The following is a 21394-nucleotide window of genomic DNA, read 5'->3' on the forward strand; positions in this document are numbered from 1 at the left end:
CCAGCTTTTCTCACTCCTGGCAGTGCCCAATTCCCCTCAGGAGTCACCCAAACAGGCGGTGCCACCCAAAATCCTGCCTGATGTGGGTTGCTGAGCTCCTGTGTTATAGATAAAAACGAGATTAAGCCGAATTAAATAAGATTAAAATAAGCGATATTTATTTATACGGTCCTCAATAGCCACAATCAAAAAAACGGACAATCAAAAAATCTGATCTCTATCCCATCAGATCCTCCAATGTTGACAAAACCACCAGTTTTTTACCGGTTTTTTTAGCCTGGAGCGGAGGTTTTTATCTTTTTTTGTTGTGTTTTTTTTTTACTGCGTTGGGCTGGACAAAACCATATTCTGGGAGATGATGAATTCTGATGGAAGCTGGTTCTGGTTTTCGGGAAGGTGGAATTGAGATGTAACTTGCAGGTCTTGGTTTAAAGGAAACGGGCACTCAGATGTGTTTTTCCCCATGATTATCTTAATCGTGGGTGATTGTTTGGGTGTTCCCTGGACAAAGCTACGTCTATTTAATTGTTAATTTGGGCTGCCCTGCTTTTGTTGGATGTGATGAAGCAATCCGTGTGGTTTTTGTCTGTATTCCTTTTTGTTGTTGTTGTTTCTGAGTTTTCTTGATTATTTTATTCATACAAACATTGCTTATTCCACATTATTCCGCAGCTTTACACGAATTACAATGATATCACACCCAGGATGGGCTCCCAGCCCGTGCTGGGGGCGGCAGAGCCAAAATTTGGGCGGGTCGGGTCTCCCGTGCCAAGGATGGGGCTGGGCTGTGGGATTTTTGTGATCCCAAACCCTCAAAAACCAGGAAAAATTCCCTTCCCGAGGGATCCCGCGTGGAATTGAGCCCTTTGGAGATTCCAGCCTTGTGGGGAGACGCCGTGGGCTCGATTTGGATCCTTCATCCCTCAGGGAAAGATTTGGGATGCCAAAAGCTCTGGGCTTTGCCCTGGCAGCTGCTGGTGGCCACAGGCCAGGCTGGAGGGTCACAGTCCCAGCTTGGGTGGGATTTTGGGATGGAATTCCCAGAGCTGCTGTGGCTGCTCCATCCCTGGCAGTGTCCCAGGTCAGGGGACAGGGGGAGGTGGCCCTGCCATGGTGGGGGTGGCACTGGAGGGGGTTTAAGGTCCCTTCCCACCCAAACCATTCCAGGATTTTGTGATTGTGGATGAGTTTAGGAACTTTTTCAGGGTTTTGTTAAGGGAATTGATTTTTGGTCCTGATGGGAGTCCACTCCTGCCCCTCCTGCCCTTCCTCCTCCTCCTCCTCCTCATCCTCCCAGCCCTTCCTCAGCCCTGCTCAGCTCCTCTGCCCTTCGCTCTGCCTGTCCAGAGAGGAGATCAGAACAAATCCCAAACCCTGAGATGGGATCCTGGCTCATTCCAGCAAACTCTGGGAGTCAGAAAAGGCTGAAGTTGGATCCTCCTGATCTTTCCCTGTCCATCCATCCATCCATCCATCCATCCATCCATCCATCCATCCATCCATCCATCCATCCATCCATCCATCCATCCATCCATCCATCCATCCCCGGAGCAGTTTTGCACATGAATTCACAACTTCCCTGCCCTCCAATTCCTCCAGCGCTGTTTTGGGACTTTTTCCTCCCACCCGGACCCAGCAGGATCCCAATCCCACTCCCTGCCCCTCTCAGGAATTTGGGATTGGGATTGAGCTCGGTTTTGTCGGGGTGGGGGGGTGATATCCGTGCCCATGGGGAGGGGGGGTGACAGTGCTGGGTTCTCCAAATCCCCAAAATCTCTCCGGGGAATGGGGATGGAGCTGAGGGGGTGATGGGGGCTCCAGGATCCTCATCCTTCTGCTGCCTTGGGCTCATCCTAAAAGCTTCTCCCGGCAGGATGAGGATGTGGGGGATCGGGCTCGGGGGTGGGGGGGACTTGGCTCTGCTCCCCCACGGCTGAGTCACGGCCCCAAATCCACGCCTGGAGCTGCCAGCATCCAAAATCCTTGAAAAACTCCTTCTCTTTTCCAACCCCGACCGTGATTTCCCCCCATTCCCACCCTGGTTTCACCCCCTCCCCTCTTTTCCCTGCCTCAGTTTCCCTCTCCGGGCTCGGGCTGTTCCCATGGCAGCTGCCAGGACCTGGCTGTGCCGCGTGGGTGGGGGACGAGGCCACAAAGCGGTTTTTGTGGGAGCCCTGGCCAGCCTCGCTTCTCCTTTATTTTTATCCCGTGTCCCCAAGCTGCTGGCACGTCCCCAAGCGGCTGCGCCAGCCGAGGATGCCACCCCTGCCAGGGCACGCAGGGCTCCGACCTCCTCCTCCTCCTTTTCCTCCTCTTTTTCCTCCTCCTCCTCCTCCCGAGGATGTTTTCCATGCGCTGGGAATGCTCCGGGCTCTGTCTCCAGCCAGCGGCGGGACAAGGAGCCAGGGGCAGCGGGAAAATTTTCCCGGTTTTCCCGTTTGGAATTTGTCCTTCTCACCCTCTGCATTGGGAAAAAGGTTTTCCCGGTTATCCCAGCTGGAATTTGTGCTTTTCTCATTCTCTCTGCCCCTTATTTTTCTTTCACTTGCCGAGAGCAGCAGGACATTTTTCCCGGTTATCCCGTTTGGAATTAGTCCTTCCCTCATTCCCAGAGCCCCTAATTTTTCCTTGGCTTGTGGGGGGCAGCGGGAAGATTTTTTTTCCCGGTTATCCCAGTTGGAATTTGTCCTTCCCACCCTCTGCCCCTCATTTTTCTTTCGCCTTGCCGAGAGCACCAGGAATTTTTTCCCGGTTATCTCGTTTAGAATTTGTTCTTCCCACCCTCTGCCTCTCATTTTTCCTTCACTTTCTGAGAGCACCGGGAATTTTTTAGCTCGTTCTCCCAGCTGGAATTTGTCCTTCCCACCCTTTGCCCCTCATTTTCCTTTCACTTGCCGAGAGCACCGGGATTTTTTTCCCGGTTATCCCATTTAGAATTTGTCCTTCCCACCCTCTGCCCCTCATTTTTCCTCGCTTTTCTCCCCTCCCGGCTCCAAGCGAGCATCCAGGTGTGCAGACCCTTCCCTTGGCACCGGATCCGCGGGATTTTTGGGGAGGTGAACCCGTCTCCCGTCTCCATGTGCTCGCGTGGGCGCGTTCACACCCGGCGAGGTGAGAAAAAAGTGGCGGCTGCTTTTTGCAGGCCTGGCCAGATGGGATTTCTCCTTTTCTCGCTCTGGGTTCTGACAAGTGACAGGCAGGATTTAGGGAAGGAGCCGCGAGATGCCAGCTGGGCTCCTCTTGTGCAGCCAGGAGAGATTTTGGGGCGAGCTCCGCGCCCCGGAGCAGCTCCGAGCTGGGAATTAGCGGGATGAGGGCAGGGAAAATGCTGGGAACGGGCTGAATTCCAGGATTTCACGCGGAAATCATCCGGTCTGCCACGGCGAGCGGGCACGGCGCCCCCTCCCCAAAGCCAAGCGGGGTCTTGGCTCTGTGGGGAAGTTCCCGGTGGAACAGCGGGTGTTGAATTTTCCGCCGTTCCGCTGGAATTTGGGAGTGAAAAGCGCGGCGGGGAACTCGCTGCTTGCCGGGAGGGATCCTTGGGAAGGGAGGGATGAGGCGTGAGAGCAATTCCCGCATCCCAGGGGACAATTTGGGGGATTTTGTGCCTTGCTGGGTGCTCTGAGGGTGGCCTTGGTGTCACCTGGCTTTTCCCAGGGGATTTGGTGGCCGCTCCATGAGGCCGGGAGCAAAGTCGCCTCCAGCTTTGGCTCCTGTGTCGCTGTGAGAGGGACAAGGACACCCTGAAGTCCCCTCAGTCCCACATTCCCTCCCTGGATCTGTCCCGGCATCCCGAAACAAGGCTGGAATTCTTTGGGAATTGGTTTTAAGTGCCAAACCTGGCCAGGCTCGGACCTATGGGGGACACGGCGGTGGCGGGACTGGGGGACACTGATGTCCCCCGGTGTCACCTGCCTTGTCCCTGCTCCTGGGCAAGGGTTTGCTGGGCAGCTCCCAGCGCTTTTTGGGTGTGAGGGCGGCTCCTGGAAAGCGCTTTACCATTCCAAAATGAGTAGGAATGAAGGTTGACAAAGCCAGGAACAGGGATGGGAACCATGGACGGTGACTTTGAACCACCAAGCGTGATAAAACCACCCTGCTCACAGCAGGGATTACATCTGACTCATTTCCCCACCTCAAACCCCTCCAGAACTCCCCAAATCCCCCCTCCCCACACCCCACTCGAGCAGCGCTCTCCCTCCTCCAGCACCACACGAGTTAAACCGCGCGGGCTCAGCAGCTCCCCCAGCTCTCCCCACCCCTTCTCCCACCCCCGGGAGCGCGGCAGGGAAGGGGTTAGCGGCGGGCTGGGCTCTCCGGGTGCCGGGCAGCGCTCGCCGGGCGCCGGGCGGTGCGGCACTGCAGCCTCCGGGAGGGAGCGGGAGCATCCCCGCTCTTCCGCTGCGCTAATGGCATCCGCATCGCTCCGAGGGGCTTCCACCCTGCCGGCTGCGGCTTTCCCCAAATGCACTCCCCTCCTCCTCCCCTCCTCCTCCTCTTCCTCTCCCTTTCTGTGCCAGCGCTTTCTCGGCCGATTTTCCACGCTCCGCTGATCGCCCGGCGATCTCCGCGACCCGCGCGAGCTTTTGCTGCCTCATGAAGATTTATGGGACTGCAGTAATAAACTGTGTTTGAGAGGCTCCCGTGGATGAGAAAACCCCTCTGAACCCGCTGGCAAAAGGGGGGGATCCCAGCCGGATCCCAGCCGGATCCCAGCCGCATCCCACAGCCGATCCCGCGGGGCAGAACCGGGGAGGTTTTTTTTTGGGGGGGCCCTCACTCTCAGCATCTCCTCAAGAGCTCCAGCGCCGTTCCTGAAGATTTTTAGCTAAATCCGCGTGTCAGTTTTCCCGGGAGGACACGATGGCCGTGCCCTGCTAAGCAGCCCGGGGCTCCGGCCCCGGCACGGGTGACACCTCTGCTGCCCGGTGGGGACGATGGGTGGATGAATCGGCAAAGAGAACCGCGTTCCCTCAACCTCCCTCTGCTCGGGGAGGGGCTGGCCAGGATCTACCGAAGCATCCTGGCCGTGGTGGGAGCCCTGCGCCCACCCAAGGAGCCGCCAGCAGCCCCCGCAGAGCGGAGCGCTGCCCCCTCCGCGCCCCCCCAGCCGCTGCCCGGCCGCCGTGGGAGCCGCGCTGCGCCCGCGGGTAAGCGAGGGGACGGTCCCCAAAATGGGGAATTTGGGGGAATTTGGCCCCCCAAATGAGGGGACACAGCTCGCAGGGATGTCCCGCTGGGCTGGGCAGCTCGGGGGAGGCTCCGGCCAGTGGCTTTGGCACCCCAGTGACCTACTTGGAACAGCGTCGGGAAGCGCTTCCCACTTTCCAGGGATGTGCTGTGGGTACCACTGAGCTGCCGGAGGAAAAAAAAAAAAACCACAAAAAAACTTTGTGAGGGATTTGAGGTGGAATTATCCCCGGGAGGGAAAGGATTAACCTTTCCTTCAGCCTGCTGAGGGTTTGCAGGTCCCTTTCCCCAAAGGATTTTCCCCAAATCCCGCACCCTGCAGATTTTGGCTGATCCCTGCCCGCTGCGGGTGGCACCTCTGGGTAGGCTGAGCCTTTTCCTCCCCTCTCTTCGGAGGAGCTCACGGATCACAACATTTGCGATGTTTTGGGGTCGGAGCCGCCTCATCCTCGCCGGGGGTGGGGAGGAAGAGGCGCGGAGAGGATCCGGCTCCTCCCCGGCCCCGTTCGGATCATCCCCCGGAACGGGAGAGCGCAGGAACCGGCGCGTTCCGCTCCCGGAGCGCGGAATTAGCGAGCGCTGAGCACCGAGCGGGAGGGGCCGGGAAGGAGCTGGAAACGCGGCCTCGACCCGGGGCTGCTGCAGCGGGGCTGGAGCGGCCACCAGGAGGGTCACGGTGGCGCTGGGGGCATGGTGGTGGCACTGGAAGGGCCATGGTGGCGCTGGGGGCATGGTGGTGACACTGGGAGGGTCACGGTGGCGCTGGGGGCATCGTGGTGGCACTTAGGAGGTGATGGTGGCACTGGGAAGATCATGGTGGCACTGGGAAGGTGATGGTGGCACTGGGGAGGTGATGGTGGCACGGTGGAGGTGACAGCGGCACTGGGAAAGTCACGGTGGCACCGGGAGAGTCATGGTGGCACTGGGAAGGTGATGGTGGCAATGAGGAGGTGATGGTGGCACTGGGGAGGTGATGGTGGCACTGGGAGGGTCATGGTGGCACTGGGAGGGTAATGGTTGGCACAGTGAAGGTGCCACCGTGACCTCTCCAGTGCCACCGTGACTCTCCCAATGCCACCGTGACCCTCCTGGTGCCACCATGGCCTGACCAGTGTCACCATGATCCTCCCAGTGCCACCATGGCCCTCCTGGTGCCACCACGATCTCTCTAATGCCACCGTGACTTCCCAGTGCCACCGTGACCCTCTCAGTGCCACCATGACCTGCCCAGTGTCACTGTCACCTCCCCGGTGCCACTGTGACCTTTCCAGTGCCACCATGATCTCCTCAGTACCACCGTCACCCTCCCAATGTCACCGTGACTCCCCGGTGAAGTGGTGGCAAAGAACAAACCCCCCTCTCACCCCAAAAATCCCCGTCCTTGCAGCTTCCCCCGGCTCGAGGAGGGAGAGGAGCTGCAGCTCCTTGGCACCAGCCCTGGCTCTGCTGCAGCTGCGGCTTCACCCCCGTGCCCGGACACGCAATTCCCGCGGGATTGAGGGAAATCTGGGAATTCTCTGTCGCTCAGGGATTGTTTCGGGGGGTTTGGAGAGCCCCGGGGGTGGCTCAGAGTCCGATCCCCGCGCCCAGAGCAGAAGGAGCTGCTCCCGAGGCTGCTCCAGAGATTTTCCAGTGGGTTCCGAGGCTGGGGTTGGGTGTTGCTGGGTGCAGCCCCTGCCCAAATTTCTGCTCCGGGTTCATGGAACCGGTGCTGGGGCAAGGCAGGGAAGGAGTTTTCCTCCTTGGATCTGCACTTCCCGGTGAGGAGCGAGCGTTGTGGGGCTGGCACAGAGGGGCTGGCAGCTCCTGGGGCTGCCGGGGTGTCGGGATAAAGCGATGGAGAGGGATTTCCCACCTCTCGCGGTGTCCCCTCTGTCACCAGGGTCCCCTCGGGCACCTCCCGCTTCCTCCGGGGGAATTTTGGCACAGTGGAGGTGCCACTGTTTCCTCCCCGGTGCCCCCCGGTGCCACCGTGCCCCGGCAGAGCGAGGGAGGGACGGGATTTCACCTCTCCCCACATTCCAGCTCCGTTTTTTGGGAAAAGAACCCCGCCAAGGTCACGTTCAGTGCCGGAGCTGTGGGGGACGGGAGCCGCTCCGGTGGATTTTGGGGGAGGGAAGCTTTGGGATGTCCCCGTGGTGTTGTCCCGTGATGTCCCCGCTGGGCTCGTGGTGACGCTGCTTGTGCGACCTTGAGCGGAGGAATCGCTCCCATGTCCCTCCCCGATAACGTTTCCTATCGGTTTGATATCAAACTGATCTGCTGGGCTGATAAATAATTGAGAATAATTGAGGGGGAATAGAAAAAATAACAATCCTCGCCGCGATTTGTTTATCGGGATTTTGGGAGAGAGGACGCGGGGGGGGGGGGGGGGAAGCGGGATGTGAATTATGGATCAAGGTTAAAAATGGAACTGGAGGGGGGAGAAACCTGATGGAAAATTCATCAGTGATGGCAAAACCAGCCCCGTGGGCACGGGCCAGGCTGGCAGCAGCCCGAGGACGGGGGACAGCGGCTCCGATGGCGAGACCCCTCCCCAAAATGGCTTTTTGGTGGCCTCGTGCCAGGCGCTGGCAGCGTGCGGGGACTTCCAGGCATCCCTGGGCTGTTCCAGCTTCCCTGGAAATTAAATTCCAGCGTGCGCTGGATGAGTTAGGAGGGGAAGGACAAGTCCCTGTCACCTCTTTGTCTGTCCCCATGTCCCCCTCCCTTGATTGCCAGGGCTGGGAAGGGCTGGGATGGGGCAGAGCATCCCGGGGTGTCCCGGGGCTGGGCTGAGCTCCGGGAGGGGTTTGGGATGGGACGGAACATCCCCGCGATGCCGGATTTGGTGTCCCAGGGCACCGGGAAGGGACCGGGGTGGGGCAGAGCATCCCGGGTTTGGTGTCCCGGGGCTGGGCTGAGCTCTGGGAAGGGCTGGAATAGGGCAGAGAAACCCGGAGATTTCCGATTTGGTGGCCGACGGCACCGAAGAAGGGCTGGGAGGGGGCAAAGCATCCCCGCAATCCCGGGTTTGATACCCGAGAGCACCGGGAAGGGCTGGAATGAGGCAGAGCATCCCGGAGATCCCGGGATTGGTGTCCGAGAGCACTGGAAAGGGGCTGGGATAAGCGAGAGCATCCCGGGTTTGGGGCCCCGGGGCTGGAGCTTCAGGAAACTGAGCTCCAGGAAGGGCTGGAATAGGGCAGAGCATCCCGGGGATCCCGGGTTTGGTGCCCGAGGGCACCGGGAAGGGGCTGGAACGGGGCCGAGCATCTCCGCGATGCCGGATTTTGGTGCCCCAGGGCACCGGGAAGAGGCTGGAATGATGCAGAGTATCCCGAAGATTCAGGTTTCGGTGTCCCGGGGCAGGACTGAACCCCGGGAAGGGGCTGGAATAGGGCAGAGCATCCCAGAGATCCCGAATTTGGTGCCCCGGGCTGGGCCGTCCCTGTGAGCAATGGCTGCAGATGGGGGCTGAGCCCCTCCTGGGGTCTCTGACAGGACATGGGGGGCCTGTCCCACCCCCCCTTCCCCAGCACAGTGCCCGCACACACGACCCTTCCCCAACCCTGCCTGATTTCATTTTCTTTTCGCTCTGTCTGTGTCCGCGTCCCCCGTGTCCCTCGTGTGTCCCCCGTGTCCCCGTGCCCCCGTGTCCCCCGTGTCCCCCGTGTCTCGTCCGTGCTGTTTTCAGTCACCCAGCGCTGTTTTGTTCCCGTTTCGCTCCGATCATCGCGGGTTTGGTGGGGTCGCAGCCCCTGCACCCCTCCCCCTCCATCCCTGCTGTCCCCTCATCTCCTGCCGCATGTCCTGGAGCGGGGACAGCGCTGTCACCGCACGGGGATGAACGGGGCAGCCACCGCCTTCCCCGGGCACCCCACTGAGGGGTGACCCCACTCCCAACAAGGCTCTGCCATCGCTCCTTACTGGAATCCCCAAATCCCAGCCCTAAATCCCAGCCCTAAATCCCAGCCCTCAACCATGCCCGGGGACTGCCATGTCCGGGGACTGTCCCCTGACCCCGCTGTGCTCTCTCTGCCCGCGCAGATCCCGACAGAACGAATCCCCATCCCTGTCCCAAGGCCGGGGACTGTCCCTCCTCCCTGTCCCATGGCCAGGGACTGCCAGGGGACTGTCCCCACTCTCTGCCCCATTGCCGGAGAGTGTCAGGGGACTGTCCCCCCTCCCTGCCCCATGCCCAGGACTCTGTCCCCGGTCCGGGGACCGTGCCCTGACCCCGCTGTGCTCTCCCGCTGCCCGCGCAGATCCCGACAGGACGAGCTCGCACATGATCTCCGCGGACGATGCCGAGTACCCGCGGGAATACCGCACCTTGGGCAACGGCACCCGGCGCTTCTCCAACGTGGGGCTGGTGCACACCTCGGAGCGCCGGCACACCGTGATCGCCGCGCAGAGCCTGGAGGCGCTCACCGGCCTCCAGAAGACGGAGATGGAGCGCAAGAGGGACGCGTTCATGGATCACCTCAAGAGCAAATACCCGCAGCACGCCCTGGCGCTGCGCGGGCAGCAGGAGCGCCTGAGGGACCAGGTAAGGAGCGATTTCCCGGGGTTGGAGCGCCTCTGGATGGGCGGGTGTGGCTGCCTGGGCGAGGGTGGTTCTATCCTCGGGTTGATGCGGGGTTTGGAGAGCTCCAGGAGCTCCCGAGGTAGAATTCAGCTTCTCTGCTAGCCAGGAATGAGATTTTTGGGAGTTGCTGTAGAGGTTCTGAAGGCAGCTTTGTTTCTTCCAGCGAAATCCGGATGCATGGCACAGCAAGGGGTTTTTATAGGGTTTAGGGGGATTGGGATTCTAACTAGTAAAATTATAAGTTGAGAATTATCCAATTACTTTGAGATTTTAGGTGAGAAAAGACGAATCATCTGGTAAAGACCAATAGAAATCCTAAATGGCAACAGGGGTTTCAGTAAGGGGGGAACATTTCTCATCAAAAGTTTCATTGTCTCAGGGTATGAAATCCCAAGGACCCTTTCTGGGACAGTTGCATCATCCTCAGGTGGGGATGGCTGGAGGAGAGGAGGAGTAAGGGGGTGCTGGATGTGCAGGAATTAGGGGGGTGGGTGCAGCAGAGGCAGGGAAGTGTCCTGCAGAGGGGAGGGAAATCATCGGGGGGTGAGAAAAATTACTCAGAGGTAAGAAAAATTATCCAGGGTTGAGAAAAATTATCCAGGGATGAGGAAGAGAGTCCTCCAGAGGTGAGGAAGAGAATTCTCTGGGAGTGAGGAAGGGAGTTTTCCAAGGGTGAGGAAGAGGATTCTCCAGATGTGAAGAAGAGAATCCCACAGGTGTGAGAAAGGGAATTTTCCAGGGGTGAGAAAGAAAATTTTCCAGATGTGAGAGAGAGAATTCTCCAGAGGTGAGGAAGAGAATCCTCTGGTGGTGAGGTAGAGAATCTTCCATCGGTCAGGAAGGAAAATCTTGCAGGGGTGAGGAAGGAAATATTCCTGGTGAGGAGGAGAGAATCCCTCAGGTGTGAGGAGGAGAATCCTCCAGGTGTGAGGAGCAGAATCCCTCAGGTGTGAGGAGGAGAATCCTCCAGGTGTGAGGAGCAGAATCCCTCAGGTGTGAGGAGGAGAATCCTCCAGGTGTGAGGAGAGAATCCCTCAGGTGTGAGGAGGAGAGAATCCCTCAGGTGTGAGGAGGAGAATCCTCCAGGTGTGAGGAGGAGAATCCCTCAGGTGTGAGGAGCAGAATCCCACAGGTGTGAGGAGGAGAATCCCTCAGGTGTGAGGAGGAGAGAATCCCTCAGGTGTGAGGAGCAGAATCCCTCAGGTGTGAGGAGGAGAATCCTTCAGGTGTGAGGAGGAGAATCCTCCAGGTGTGAGGAGCAGAATCCCTCAGGTGTGAGGAGGAGAATCCTCCAGGTGTGAGGAGGAGAATCCCTCAGGTGTGATGAGGAGAATCCCTCAGGTGTGAGGAGGAGAATCCCTCAGGTGTGAGGAGGAGAATCCTTCAGGTGTGAGGAGAATCCCTCAGGTGTGAGGAGCAGAATCCCTCAGGTGTGAGGAGGAGAATCCCTCAGGTGTGAGGAGGAGAATCCCTCAGGTGTGAGGAGGAGAGAATCCCTCAGGTGTGAGGAGGAGAATCCTCCAGGTGTGAGGAGGAGAATCCCTCAGGTGTGAGGAGGAGAATCCCTCAGGTGTGAGGAGCAGAATCCCTCAGGTGTGAGGAGCAGAATCCCTCAGGTGTGAGGAGGAGAATCCCTCAGGTGTGAGGAGGAGAATCCTCCAGGTGTGAGGAGGAGAATCCCTCAGGTGTGAGGAGGAGAATCCTCCAGGTGTGAGGAGCAGAATCCCTCAGGTGTGAGGAGCAGAATCCCTCAGGTGTGAGGAGCAGAATCCTCCAGGTGTGAGGAGCAGAATCCCTCAGGTGTGAGGAGCAGAATCCCTCAGGTGTGAGGAGCAGAATCCCTCAGGTGTGAGATCACCCTGCAGGTGACATCTGGTGGCCTTTGCTGAGCACAGAGCCCTGGGCATGGCAGTTTTGGGGGTTCCTATCCCATTTTGGGGTGTTCTGGAGACCCCAAACCCCTTGGGCTAAGTGCTGTGTCCACCTCCCCCTGGGGACCCCAAATCTGGAGCATCCCAAGGGCGTGGCTGGCAGGAAACCCCAGATCACCCCAAAAATCTCTGGGGGATGAAGGTGACAATTCCCAGAACTGTGGTGGAAGGAAATCCAGATTTACCAGGAAAAACAGCTGCTGCTCCCCCAGACTGCCCCCAAATTTTGACCAGGGGGCAATAATTGATGGTGGCTTTGCTGTCACAATCCATTTTTGGATTTTTGGATGGAGCAGGAGCGTTGCTTCCTGGTAAATCAATAGGATTTTTTTATTTCCTATTATTACAGGGATTTAAAGAATTTCCTTTTTTCAAATAAGCAGCAACTCTTAAAAAAAAAAAAAAAAAAAAAAGAAAGAAATCCAGCTCGAGTTGGCTCAGGTCTGATAAGCTGCTGAGGATTTTTATAGGTGAAGAAAAGATGATCTGGATTTGGGAATTATCTCCTTTATCCCCCAAAAATGGGAATGTGGGGAGTGTCTGGGTATTTCTTGGCTCCAATCTGGATTTTTGGGCTTGGTAGCATCTCACTCCCCACCAAAACACCCCTAAATCCTACAAAATCTTATTTTTTTTTTCTTTTTTCACCATTTTTTCCCCTTCATTTTCCCCTTCGGCAGTAAATAAGAACAGAAATCCAGAAATCCTGGGAAGCTCAGGTGCCAACCTTTGGGATCCAGCTCTACCTGGAATGTTTGAAACTCGCTTTGATATTCCAGAGGAGCCTGGAAGGGATTTCAGAATCCCAGGCTTTGATGTTTTATTGGGATTTATTTAGAAAAAAAGGAAAATCTGAGGGAGTTTGGAATATCAGAGGTGAAAAGGAACTTCCCATAAAAGTCAGCATCCCTCCCAGAACGGGGAAAACCCGTTGGATTTTTGAGCATGGGAATGGGAAAGGGAGGAAAATGTTCAATTTAATCACAGGCAGAGCAGGGGGGGGAAATATCCAGGGGAAAATTGTGGGAAATCTGCAGGGATAATTTAAAATCCAGGGGGGAGAAGATGTTAAATGGGAATGTTGAGGAATGGGAATGGGAATGGGAATGGGAATAGGGTTAGGATTAGGAATGACAATGGGAATGGAACGGGAACAGGAATAGGAATAGGAATAGGAATAGGAATAGGAATAGGAATAGGAATAGGAATAGGAATAGGAATAGGAATAGGAATAGGAATAGGAATAGGAATAGGAATAGGAAACAGGAACAGGAACAGGAACAGAAACATGAATAGGAACAGGAACAAGAATAGGAACAGGAACGGAAACAGGAACAGGAACAACAGGAACAAAAACAGGAACAGGAACAGGAATTGGAACAGGAACGGGAACGGGAATGGGAGCAGGAACAGGAACAGAAACAAGAACAACAGGAACAACAGGAATAGAAACAGGAATAACAGGAACAGGAACAGGAACAGGAACAGGAACAACAGGAATAGGAACAGGAACAGGAACAGGAACAGGAATGGGAACAGGAACAGGAATTGGAACAGGAACAAAAGGAACAACAGGAATAGGAACAGGAACAACAGGAATAGGAACAGGAAAAGGAACGGGAACAGGAATAACAGGAACAGGAACAGGAACAAAAGGAACAGGAACAGGAACAACAGGAACAGGAACAGGAACAGGAACAGGAACAGGAACAGGAATTGGAACAGGAACGGGAATGGGAGCAGGAACAGGAACAGGAACAGGGACAGGAACAAGAGGAACAGGAACAGGAACGGAAACAAGAACAACAGGAACAACAGGAATAGGAACAGGAACAACAGGAATAGGAACAGGAATAGGAACAGGAACGGCAACAGGAACGGCAACAGGAACAAGAGGAACAGGAACAGGAACAACAAGAACAACAGGAATAGGAACAGGAACAACAAGAATAGAGCAGGAATAGGAACAGGAACAGGAACGGGGACAGGAACAAGAGGAACAGGAACAGGAATGGGAAATGGAAATGGAAATGGAAATGGAAATGGAAATGAAAATGGAAATGGAAATGGGATAACAGGCTGCTGGTAATGTTGGCTGTAGGATTTGGGGATAAATCCTGCTCTGAGAGGGGAAAATCCACCAGGAGATGAGTTTTTAAGCTGCTTTCCAACCCAAATTGTTCCGTGATTCCACAAATTCCCAAAAATGGTGATTCATGGCCGATGCTCTGGGAATGGGATTGGGATGGAGCCTGATGTTGAGGACATGGGAATTTGGGAACTGTCGGGAAAATGAGGAATAGCTGGAAAAATAAGGAATAGTTGGAAGAAAAAGGAAAATTGAGGGAAATAATTCCGTGGTTTAAGGAGTCGCTCCATCCCCCCTCCCTGGTTTTGGATGGGCCAGGAAAGCAAGGTTTAATGCAGATAGATCATAAATCCTAGGGAAAAAAAAAAAAAAAGGATTATGGACCCATTTCTCACCCATAACCAGGGAAAAGCTGCGCTGTGGTTTAACCCCTTCCTATCCTGGCCTTGCCTTGCGGGGTTGAGGATCCAAAAAAAAAAAAAAAAAAAAAAAATCCAAAATTTTGGATTTAATTTTGTTCTGCAGCAAGGAGAAAAAAAAAAAACAAACAGGAAGAGGCTGGAGCTGAGTGTTCTGTGCTTGACAGCTGCAGATTTGCAGCTGCCTGGGATAAATCCGGCTCGGGAATAAATCAATGGCAGCAGAGGGGGGGTGTTCAGCACCCAGAGGGACAGGGGGACAGGGGGACAGGGGGACAGAGGGACAGGGGGACAGAGGGACAGGGGACAGAGGACAGGGGACAGAGGGACAGGGGGACAGGGGACAGAGGGACAGAGGGACGGGGGACGGGGGACAGGGGGACAAAGGGACAGGGGGACAGGGGGACAGGGGACAGAGGGACAGGGGGACAGGGGGACAGAGGGACAGAGGACAGGGGGACAGAGGGACAGAGGGACAGAGGGACAGAGGGACAGGGGGACAGAGGGACAGAGGGACAGGGGGACAGGGAAACAGAGGGACAGGGGGACAGAGGGACAGGGGGACAGAGGGACAGAGGGACAGAGGGACAGGGGGACAGGGGGACAGAGGGACAGGGGAGAGAGGGGGACAGAGGGACGAGGGAATGAAGGTTGTGATGGAGTTAGGATGAAGCTGGAGATGCTGGCAGGGATGAATTTTGGGGTTCAGGCAGGGATGAAGGTTGGGATGCATTTTGGGGTTCAGGCAGGTGCTGCTTTGCTGAGTTGGTTCCGTGCCTCAGTTTCCCCAGTGCAGGAGGGGCTGGGCTGTGTCCCCACCTTTCACCGGGCACGGGTGGCACTGGGGTCACCCAGAGGGGTCCCCACAGAGCCAGGGGACCCTGTGGGTCTGTGCTGGGGGGGCTGAGGGAGGTGTGTGAATCCAGATGGGAATCCAGGTGTTATCCAGGTGTGTTCCCCTGAGTGTATCCCTGATATCCAGGTGTGTTTCCATGAGTGCATCCCTGTGTTATCCAGGTGTTTTTCCATGAGTGTATCCCCATGTTACACAGGTGTGTATCCCTGTGTTTCCATGCATTTTCCATGCCCTTATCCCTGTATTCCCTGTATTCCCACATCCCTCTATTCCCTGTATATCCTCATGTTATCCATGCCCATATCCCTGCATTTTCCATGTCCATATCCCTGTATTCCCTGTATTCCCACATCCCTCTATTCCCTGTATATCCTCATGTTATCCATGCCCATATCCCTGCATTTTCCATGTCCATATCCCTGTATTTCCTGTATTCCCACATCCTTCTATTCCATGTGTATCCCTGTGTTATCCATGCCCATATCCCTGCATTTTCCATGCCCATATCCCTGTGTTATCCCTGTATTTCCATATCCCCGTGTAATCCCTGTATATCCCCGTGTAATCTCTGTTTTCCCTGAATATCCCTGTGTTATCAATGCCCATATCCCTGTATTCCCAGTATATCCCGGTATATCCCGGTATATCCCAGTATATCCCCATTTAATCCCTGTATTCCCGGTATATCCCTGTATTCCCACTATATCCCAGTGTAATCCCGGTAAATCCTGGTGCAACCCCTGTATTCCCGGTATATACCGGTATATACCCGTTTAAACCCTGTATTCCCGGTATATCCCGGTGCAATCCCGGTATTCCCGGTATATCCCAGTGTAATCCCCGTATTCCCGGTATATCCCAGTGTAATCCCGGTATATCCCGGTGCAACCCCTGTATTCCCGGTATATACCGGTGTATACCCATTTAATCCCCGTATTCCCGGTATATCCCGGTGCAATCCCGGTATTCCCGCTGTTTTTTCCCCGTTTTCCCCCTCACCTGCTCCCCGCCCCTTCCCCCGCAAGCCCCGCCCCCTCACTCTCTCAGCGCCCCCTACCGGCAGCGCGCGGGGGATGGGCGGGGCCGACCTGCCGTTGCCATGGTGACGGCGCCGCGGGCGGGGCGGGGCGGGGCGGGCCCGGCGGCGGGAGGTGGCGATCGGAGCCGAGCGGGGCCGAGCGGGGCCGAGCGGGGCCGAGCGGGGCCGAGCGGGGCCGAGCGGGGCCGAGCGGGGCCGAGCGGGGCCGAGCGGCGCTGCGGATCCCGACGCGCAGCGCTCACCTGCCGCAGGTACCGGGGGGAATGTGCGGGATGGAGCGGGATAGCGCGGGATGGACCGGGATGGACCGGGATGGAGCGGGGCGCATCCCTCTGGTTGGTTCCGGAGCCGGTGTCCATGGGGCGCATCCCTCCGGGCGGTTCCGGAGCCGGTGTCCGCCCCCCGTTGCCGCAGTTGCCCCGCCGATCTCCCTTTCCCCAGCTGTCCTGGTGTGGCTCCTACTCACCCCAGCATCCCCCTCCCCAAAATTCCCACCCTGAGGTCCCCGTTCTCCTCTCCCACCCCCGTCAGCACCCGGGGGTTTCTTTACCCCGACTCGGGGGCAGCTCCACCATCTCCCCCTTTCCTTTAGCCCCCTCTTTTCCTCCAGCCCCCCTTTTCCCCAGCCCCCCTTTTCCCAGCCCCCCTATCCCTTCAGCCTCTCCCCCTTCCCCGGGGTCGCCCCCCCGTCCCCTGTGTCGCGGTGGGGAGGGGGTGGCACTTTGTGGGTGCCATCGTCCCTGCGCTGCCCTCTGCTGCAGCAGCCGGGGGGTGGGGGGCTCACCTTGTCCCCACAGGGGGGGTCTTGCAAAGCCCTGGCGGTGCCAGTGCCACCCCCACATTGTCCCAGGGCAGCTCCGCGTTGTCACCCGTGTCAGACAGGGGACACCGATCCTCTGTGCCCACCCCCCGGGCAGCAGAGAGGGGCAGATGGTGACCTGGGCACGCAGCGTCCCTGCGCCCTGCAGGCGCTTCTGTCACCTGCAGCTCACCTGGCCCAGCGCCCTTCGCGCGGGGACCCCCGGGGGTGCCCCCAAAGCGGTGTCTGACCTCCCCTCCAACCCCCCCGCGAGAGGTGGCACACGGCCTTGGCACCGTCGGGGTGCCCGCTTGGGCTGGGAGTGCAGGTTTGGGGGTACCTGGCTGTTTTTGGGGATACCTGGCTGTTTCTGGGGACGGTGAGGCGACACGGGTGGTGACAGCGCGGTGGCAGAGGGGACGCGGGGTCCCTCGGGGCTTTTCCCGGCGGTGTCATCTTGGTCTCCAGAGGTGGAGAGTGACGGGAGGGAAGCGCTGAAATGGTGGAGCGTGGCTGCCGCGAGTAACACGAGCGTGTCCCTGGGACTGCAGCCGGAGCCGGCCCGATCGATTCCCTCATCCCCCCCCCCTCACCGCCAGAGATTCCTGCCTCGTTCCAGCTGGGAATGAAGGCTCGGGAACTCCGTGGGTCGCCCCACTTCTCCTTGCTCGGGTTTTTTTTTTTTTATTGGAAGCGCGTCTTGAAGTCCCCAAGTGGGTAAAAAACAGGCTGGGGACAGCGGTGACAGCCGCGGGGAGGGCAGGGATGAGTTCGTGGGAGTCCGGTGGGAGATCCCCACCAGGAATTGGAGGTGGGATGTTCCTCTTGGCACCGTCGGGTTCCCGCTGGAAGGGCTGTGAGCATTCCTGCTCTCCCTGGCACACACGGGCAAGGTGAATGCGTCCGTCCGTCCATCCATCCATCCATCCATCCATCCATCCATCCATCCATCCATCCATCCATCCATCCATCCATCCCTCCCTCCCTGCCCCGAACTTTCCCGCTGTTCCAACCCAAAATTCCCTCCCGCTCCCCGTGACCTCGGCGCTCGTGGCGAGCCGATCCCCCGCCGTGGCGAGAGCGGCTTTTAGGGGAGGGGACACCAAAGCCCTGCAGCAGCTCCGCTGTCCCTGCGGCTCAGGAGGGGACAGAGGAAGGGCAGCGCCTGCCGGAGTCTTCCTCACCCCCATCCCTGCCAGGAATGGGGGTGCGCCATCCCCCCACGGCCCCACGACCCCCACAGGGTCCCCTGTTGTGTCCCACTTGCCGTGACCCCCCCTGAGAGGACCCCCCAACCCTTATCCTGTGCTTTTCTCAAGGATTTATCCATTTTTGCTGGGTTTGGGGGTGCCGGGTGGATCGGGGTGGGGATTTCTGCCCAGCGGGGAGCGCAGCGCTGCTCGCTGCCGCTTTTTTACCTTTCCCGTCCCCTATTGTGTTCGGTCCACCTACGCCGTGCCGTTGCCATGGCCACCGTGCCATCTGATCTGCCCAACTCCTGCCAGCTTCCCCTGCCCTGCCCCAAACCCTCCCGAGCCACCGAGGGGACACCTTGACCCTCACTCACCCCCGCGCGGGGTTTTTTTTTGGGGCGCTGATCGCTCAAACCCGAGCCCCCCCCTCGGGCTCATGAGCACGCTGAGCACAAAACGCTGTCCCCAAAGAGGAGAGAGCCCGACCTTGGCCGGGGTTGCTGCAGAAAGGAGATTTTGGAGCCCCAGCATGGCCGCTCCTCGGCAGAGCACGTCCTGATGCATTCTCTGCTCCGAGCAGGCGCTGCGGATTCGCCTGGCACCGGGAGAGGAGGCGGCTGCAGCCGGGGCCAGCACAGCGGGGCTGGTGGCCAGCGGGGCTCCGGTGTCACCTGCGCTGTCCCCAGGGACCCATCATTAGCGCTGATGGCTTTGGAGAGGAGGAGGAGGATGAGGAGGGGCCTGGAGGGGAAAGTTGGAGCCGCGCGGTTGTGCCGGGGGGTCTTTAGGAGAAGCCTGACGTTGAGTGGCCGTGACAGGCGGCTGTGGCATCTCTGATGTCACCTCTGAGGGTGGAGGGGCAGCAGAGCCCGAAAGAGGAGCAGCAAAACCTCGTGGAAGGCTCTGGGTGTGATGAAAATGAGCCCCAGCCCCCCCCCCGGGCCCCATCCTGTCCCCGCTGTCCCCTCCCCTGCTCACGTTTGGGAGGCGCCTGCAAATTATTGCGAGACCTCAGGTGACAAAAATCCGCAGGCGCCGGCGTCTGGTCACTGTTTGCATTCTTCTCCCTGTTTTGTCACGCTGTTATCTCCACTTTAATTCACTTTCACTGGCGCTGAAAAGCATTAGAAAAAACCAAAACACACACACACACACAAAAAAAAAAACTTTAATAAGGAGAAACAGATTAAATTCACTCGGCTGTTATTTTTCAAGGAGATTTTTTGTTTGTCAAGACGCCGTGCCCGGGGGTGGGGGGACTCGATCGGAAGCTGGAAGTCCTGGAAATGAGTTAATTAAAAAGCCGATGAAGCTGCTGCCTCTGTCCTCCCTCGGAGTGCGGCGTGCCGGGGTGGCGGCAGCAGGGACACGGTCGTGCCTCGTTAATCACCAACAGATTTGTGATTTAATTGCCAGCCGGGGGAAGTCCCCCTCGGTCAAGGCGCTGACTCACTTGGATTTCATTTCATTTACCTCCCGTCATCTCCTGGGACAACCACAACCACCGTTCAATTTATTTCCTTCTCTTTCCCCCCAAACTTAACTCCCAAAATATCCGCGATTACATCACTCCAGCCTCGCTTTTCTACCGAGTCTCCACGGCAGCATTTCCACCCCATCCCCTCTTTCCCTGCCCCTCACCCCTCGCGCTTTGGGGACCCCCAGCCCCTCGTTATCCCCTCGTTCGGCAGCACCACGGACATGATTCTCATTGTAATTAGAAATCGCAGCCTCTGTAATTCCCCGCACCTTGCTGCTGCAAGGAGCCGCCTGTTTTACAGCTCGGAACGAGGCTGTCGCTTCCAATCCTCTCCCGGCCCATTATCTCCCTTTGATGCTTTTGAAGAGCCAGCGAAATGTTAATTCCACCGCGGGCCCTCGGCTCTCCCCTCCCTCTTTGGATAAATCCAGCCTGGAAGGGGCTGGGAGGGAGCTGGACACCGCGCTGGGGGTGTCGCCGCTTTGTGCCCTGATTTTGGGGTGCTGCAGGGTTGTGGCAGCGCTGGATCCATCGCTGATCCATTCCTGATCCACAGCCGGGGGTGTTTTCTGGGGTGTCCCCAGGTTTTTGGGGTGCTGCAGGGATGTGCCACATCCATCCCTGATCCACACCCGGGGGTGTTTTTGGGATGTCCCCAGGTTTTGGGGGTTCTGCAGGGTTGTGGCAATGCCTGATCCATCCCAATTCACACCCGGGGGTGCTTTGGGGTGTCCCCGCTTTGTCCCCGAGTTTTGGGGATGTGGCAGTGCCTGATCCATTCCTGATCGACACTCGGGTGTGATTTTGGGATGTCCCCAAGTTTTGGGAGTGCTGCAGGGATGTGGCAGTGCCTGATCCACACCCGGGGGTGCTTTTGGGATGTCCCCGGGATTTTGGGGTGCTGCAAGGTTATGGCAATGCCTGATCCATCTCTGATCATCCCATTTCACACCCGGAGGTGCTTTTGGGATGTCCCCGAATTTTGGAGGCTCTGCAGGGATGTGGCAGTGCCTGATTCACTCCTGATTCGTATCCAGGGCTGTTTTTGGGATGTCCCCTCTTTGTCCCCCGATTTTGGGGTGCTGCAGGGATGTGGCAATGCCTGAAACACCCCGGATTCACACCAGGGAGTGTTTTTGGGATGTCCCCTCTTTGTCCCTCGATTTTGGGGTGACGCAGGGATGTGGCAGTGCCTGATCCACACCCGGGGGTGTTTTTGGGATGTCCCCGAGTTTTGGGGTGCTGCAGGGATGTGGCAGTGCCTGATCCATCCCTGATTCACACGCAGAATTGCTTTTGGGATGTCCCCGAGCTTTGTCCCCGGAGTTTTGGGGATGTGGCAGTGCCTGATCCACCCCTGATCCACACCCGGGGGTGTTTTTGGGATGTCCCCGAGTTTTGGGGGTGCTGCAGGGATGTGGCAGTGCCTGATCCACACCCGGGGGTGTTTTTGGAACTTTTGGGATGGCTCCGGGAGTGGCAGCAGCGCCAGCGGGGACAGATGGAGGTGACAAAAGCGCCGCGTGCTGCTGGCCACGACAACCAGCAGCAGATTGTCATCGCTGGGGCTGCTCCCGGCTCCCGGCAGGGGACAAGCCGCGTGTCCCTGTCCCCAGGGCGGCGCCAGGCGTGGGGACACCGTGCCACCCACCCTGGGGACATTGTACCACCCACCCTGGGGACACCGTGCCACCTACCCTGGGGACACTGTGCCACCCACCCTGGGGACACTGTGCCACCCACCCTGGGGACACCGTGCCACCTACCCTGGGGACACCATGACACCCACCCTGGGGACACTGTGCCACCCACTCTGGGGACACCGTGC

General features: G+C 57.8%; 1 protein-coding gene across 1 annotated transcript in view; it reads left to right on the forward strand.

The window, feature by feature from the left end:
* Nucleotides 1-4808: 4808 nt before the first annotated feature.
* The window catches only part of SRCIN1 (SRC kinase signaling inhibitor 1), a 62571-nt gene continuing 45985 nt past the window's right edge, over nucleotides 4809-21394 (forward strand). The window contains exons 1-2 of the mRNA XM_079327542.1: nucleotides 4809-5150; nucleotides 9438-9721. Of these exons, the coding sequence (XP_079183668.1) occupies nucleotides 4946-5150; nucleotides 9438-9721 (489 nt within the window). The 5' untranslated portion in view covers nucleotides 4809-4945. The remainder of the gene's footprint in view (nucleotides 5151-9437; nucleotides 9722-21394) is intronic.

This window comes from Erithacus rubecula (assembly GCF_903797595.1).
Source record: "Erithacus rubecula genome assembly, chromosome: 27".
Taxonomy (NCBI): domain Eukaryota; kingdom Metazoa; phylum Chordata; class Aves; order Passeriformes; family Muscicapidae; genus Erithacus; species Erithacus rubecula.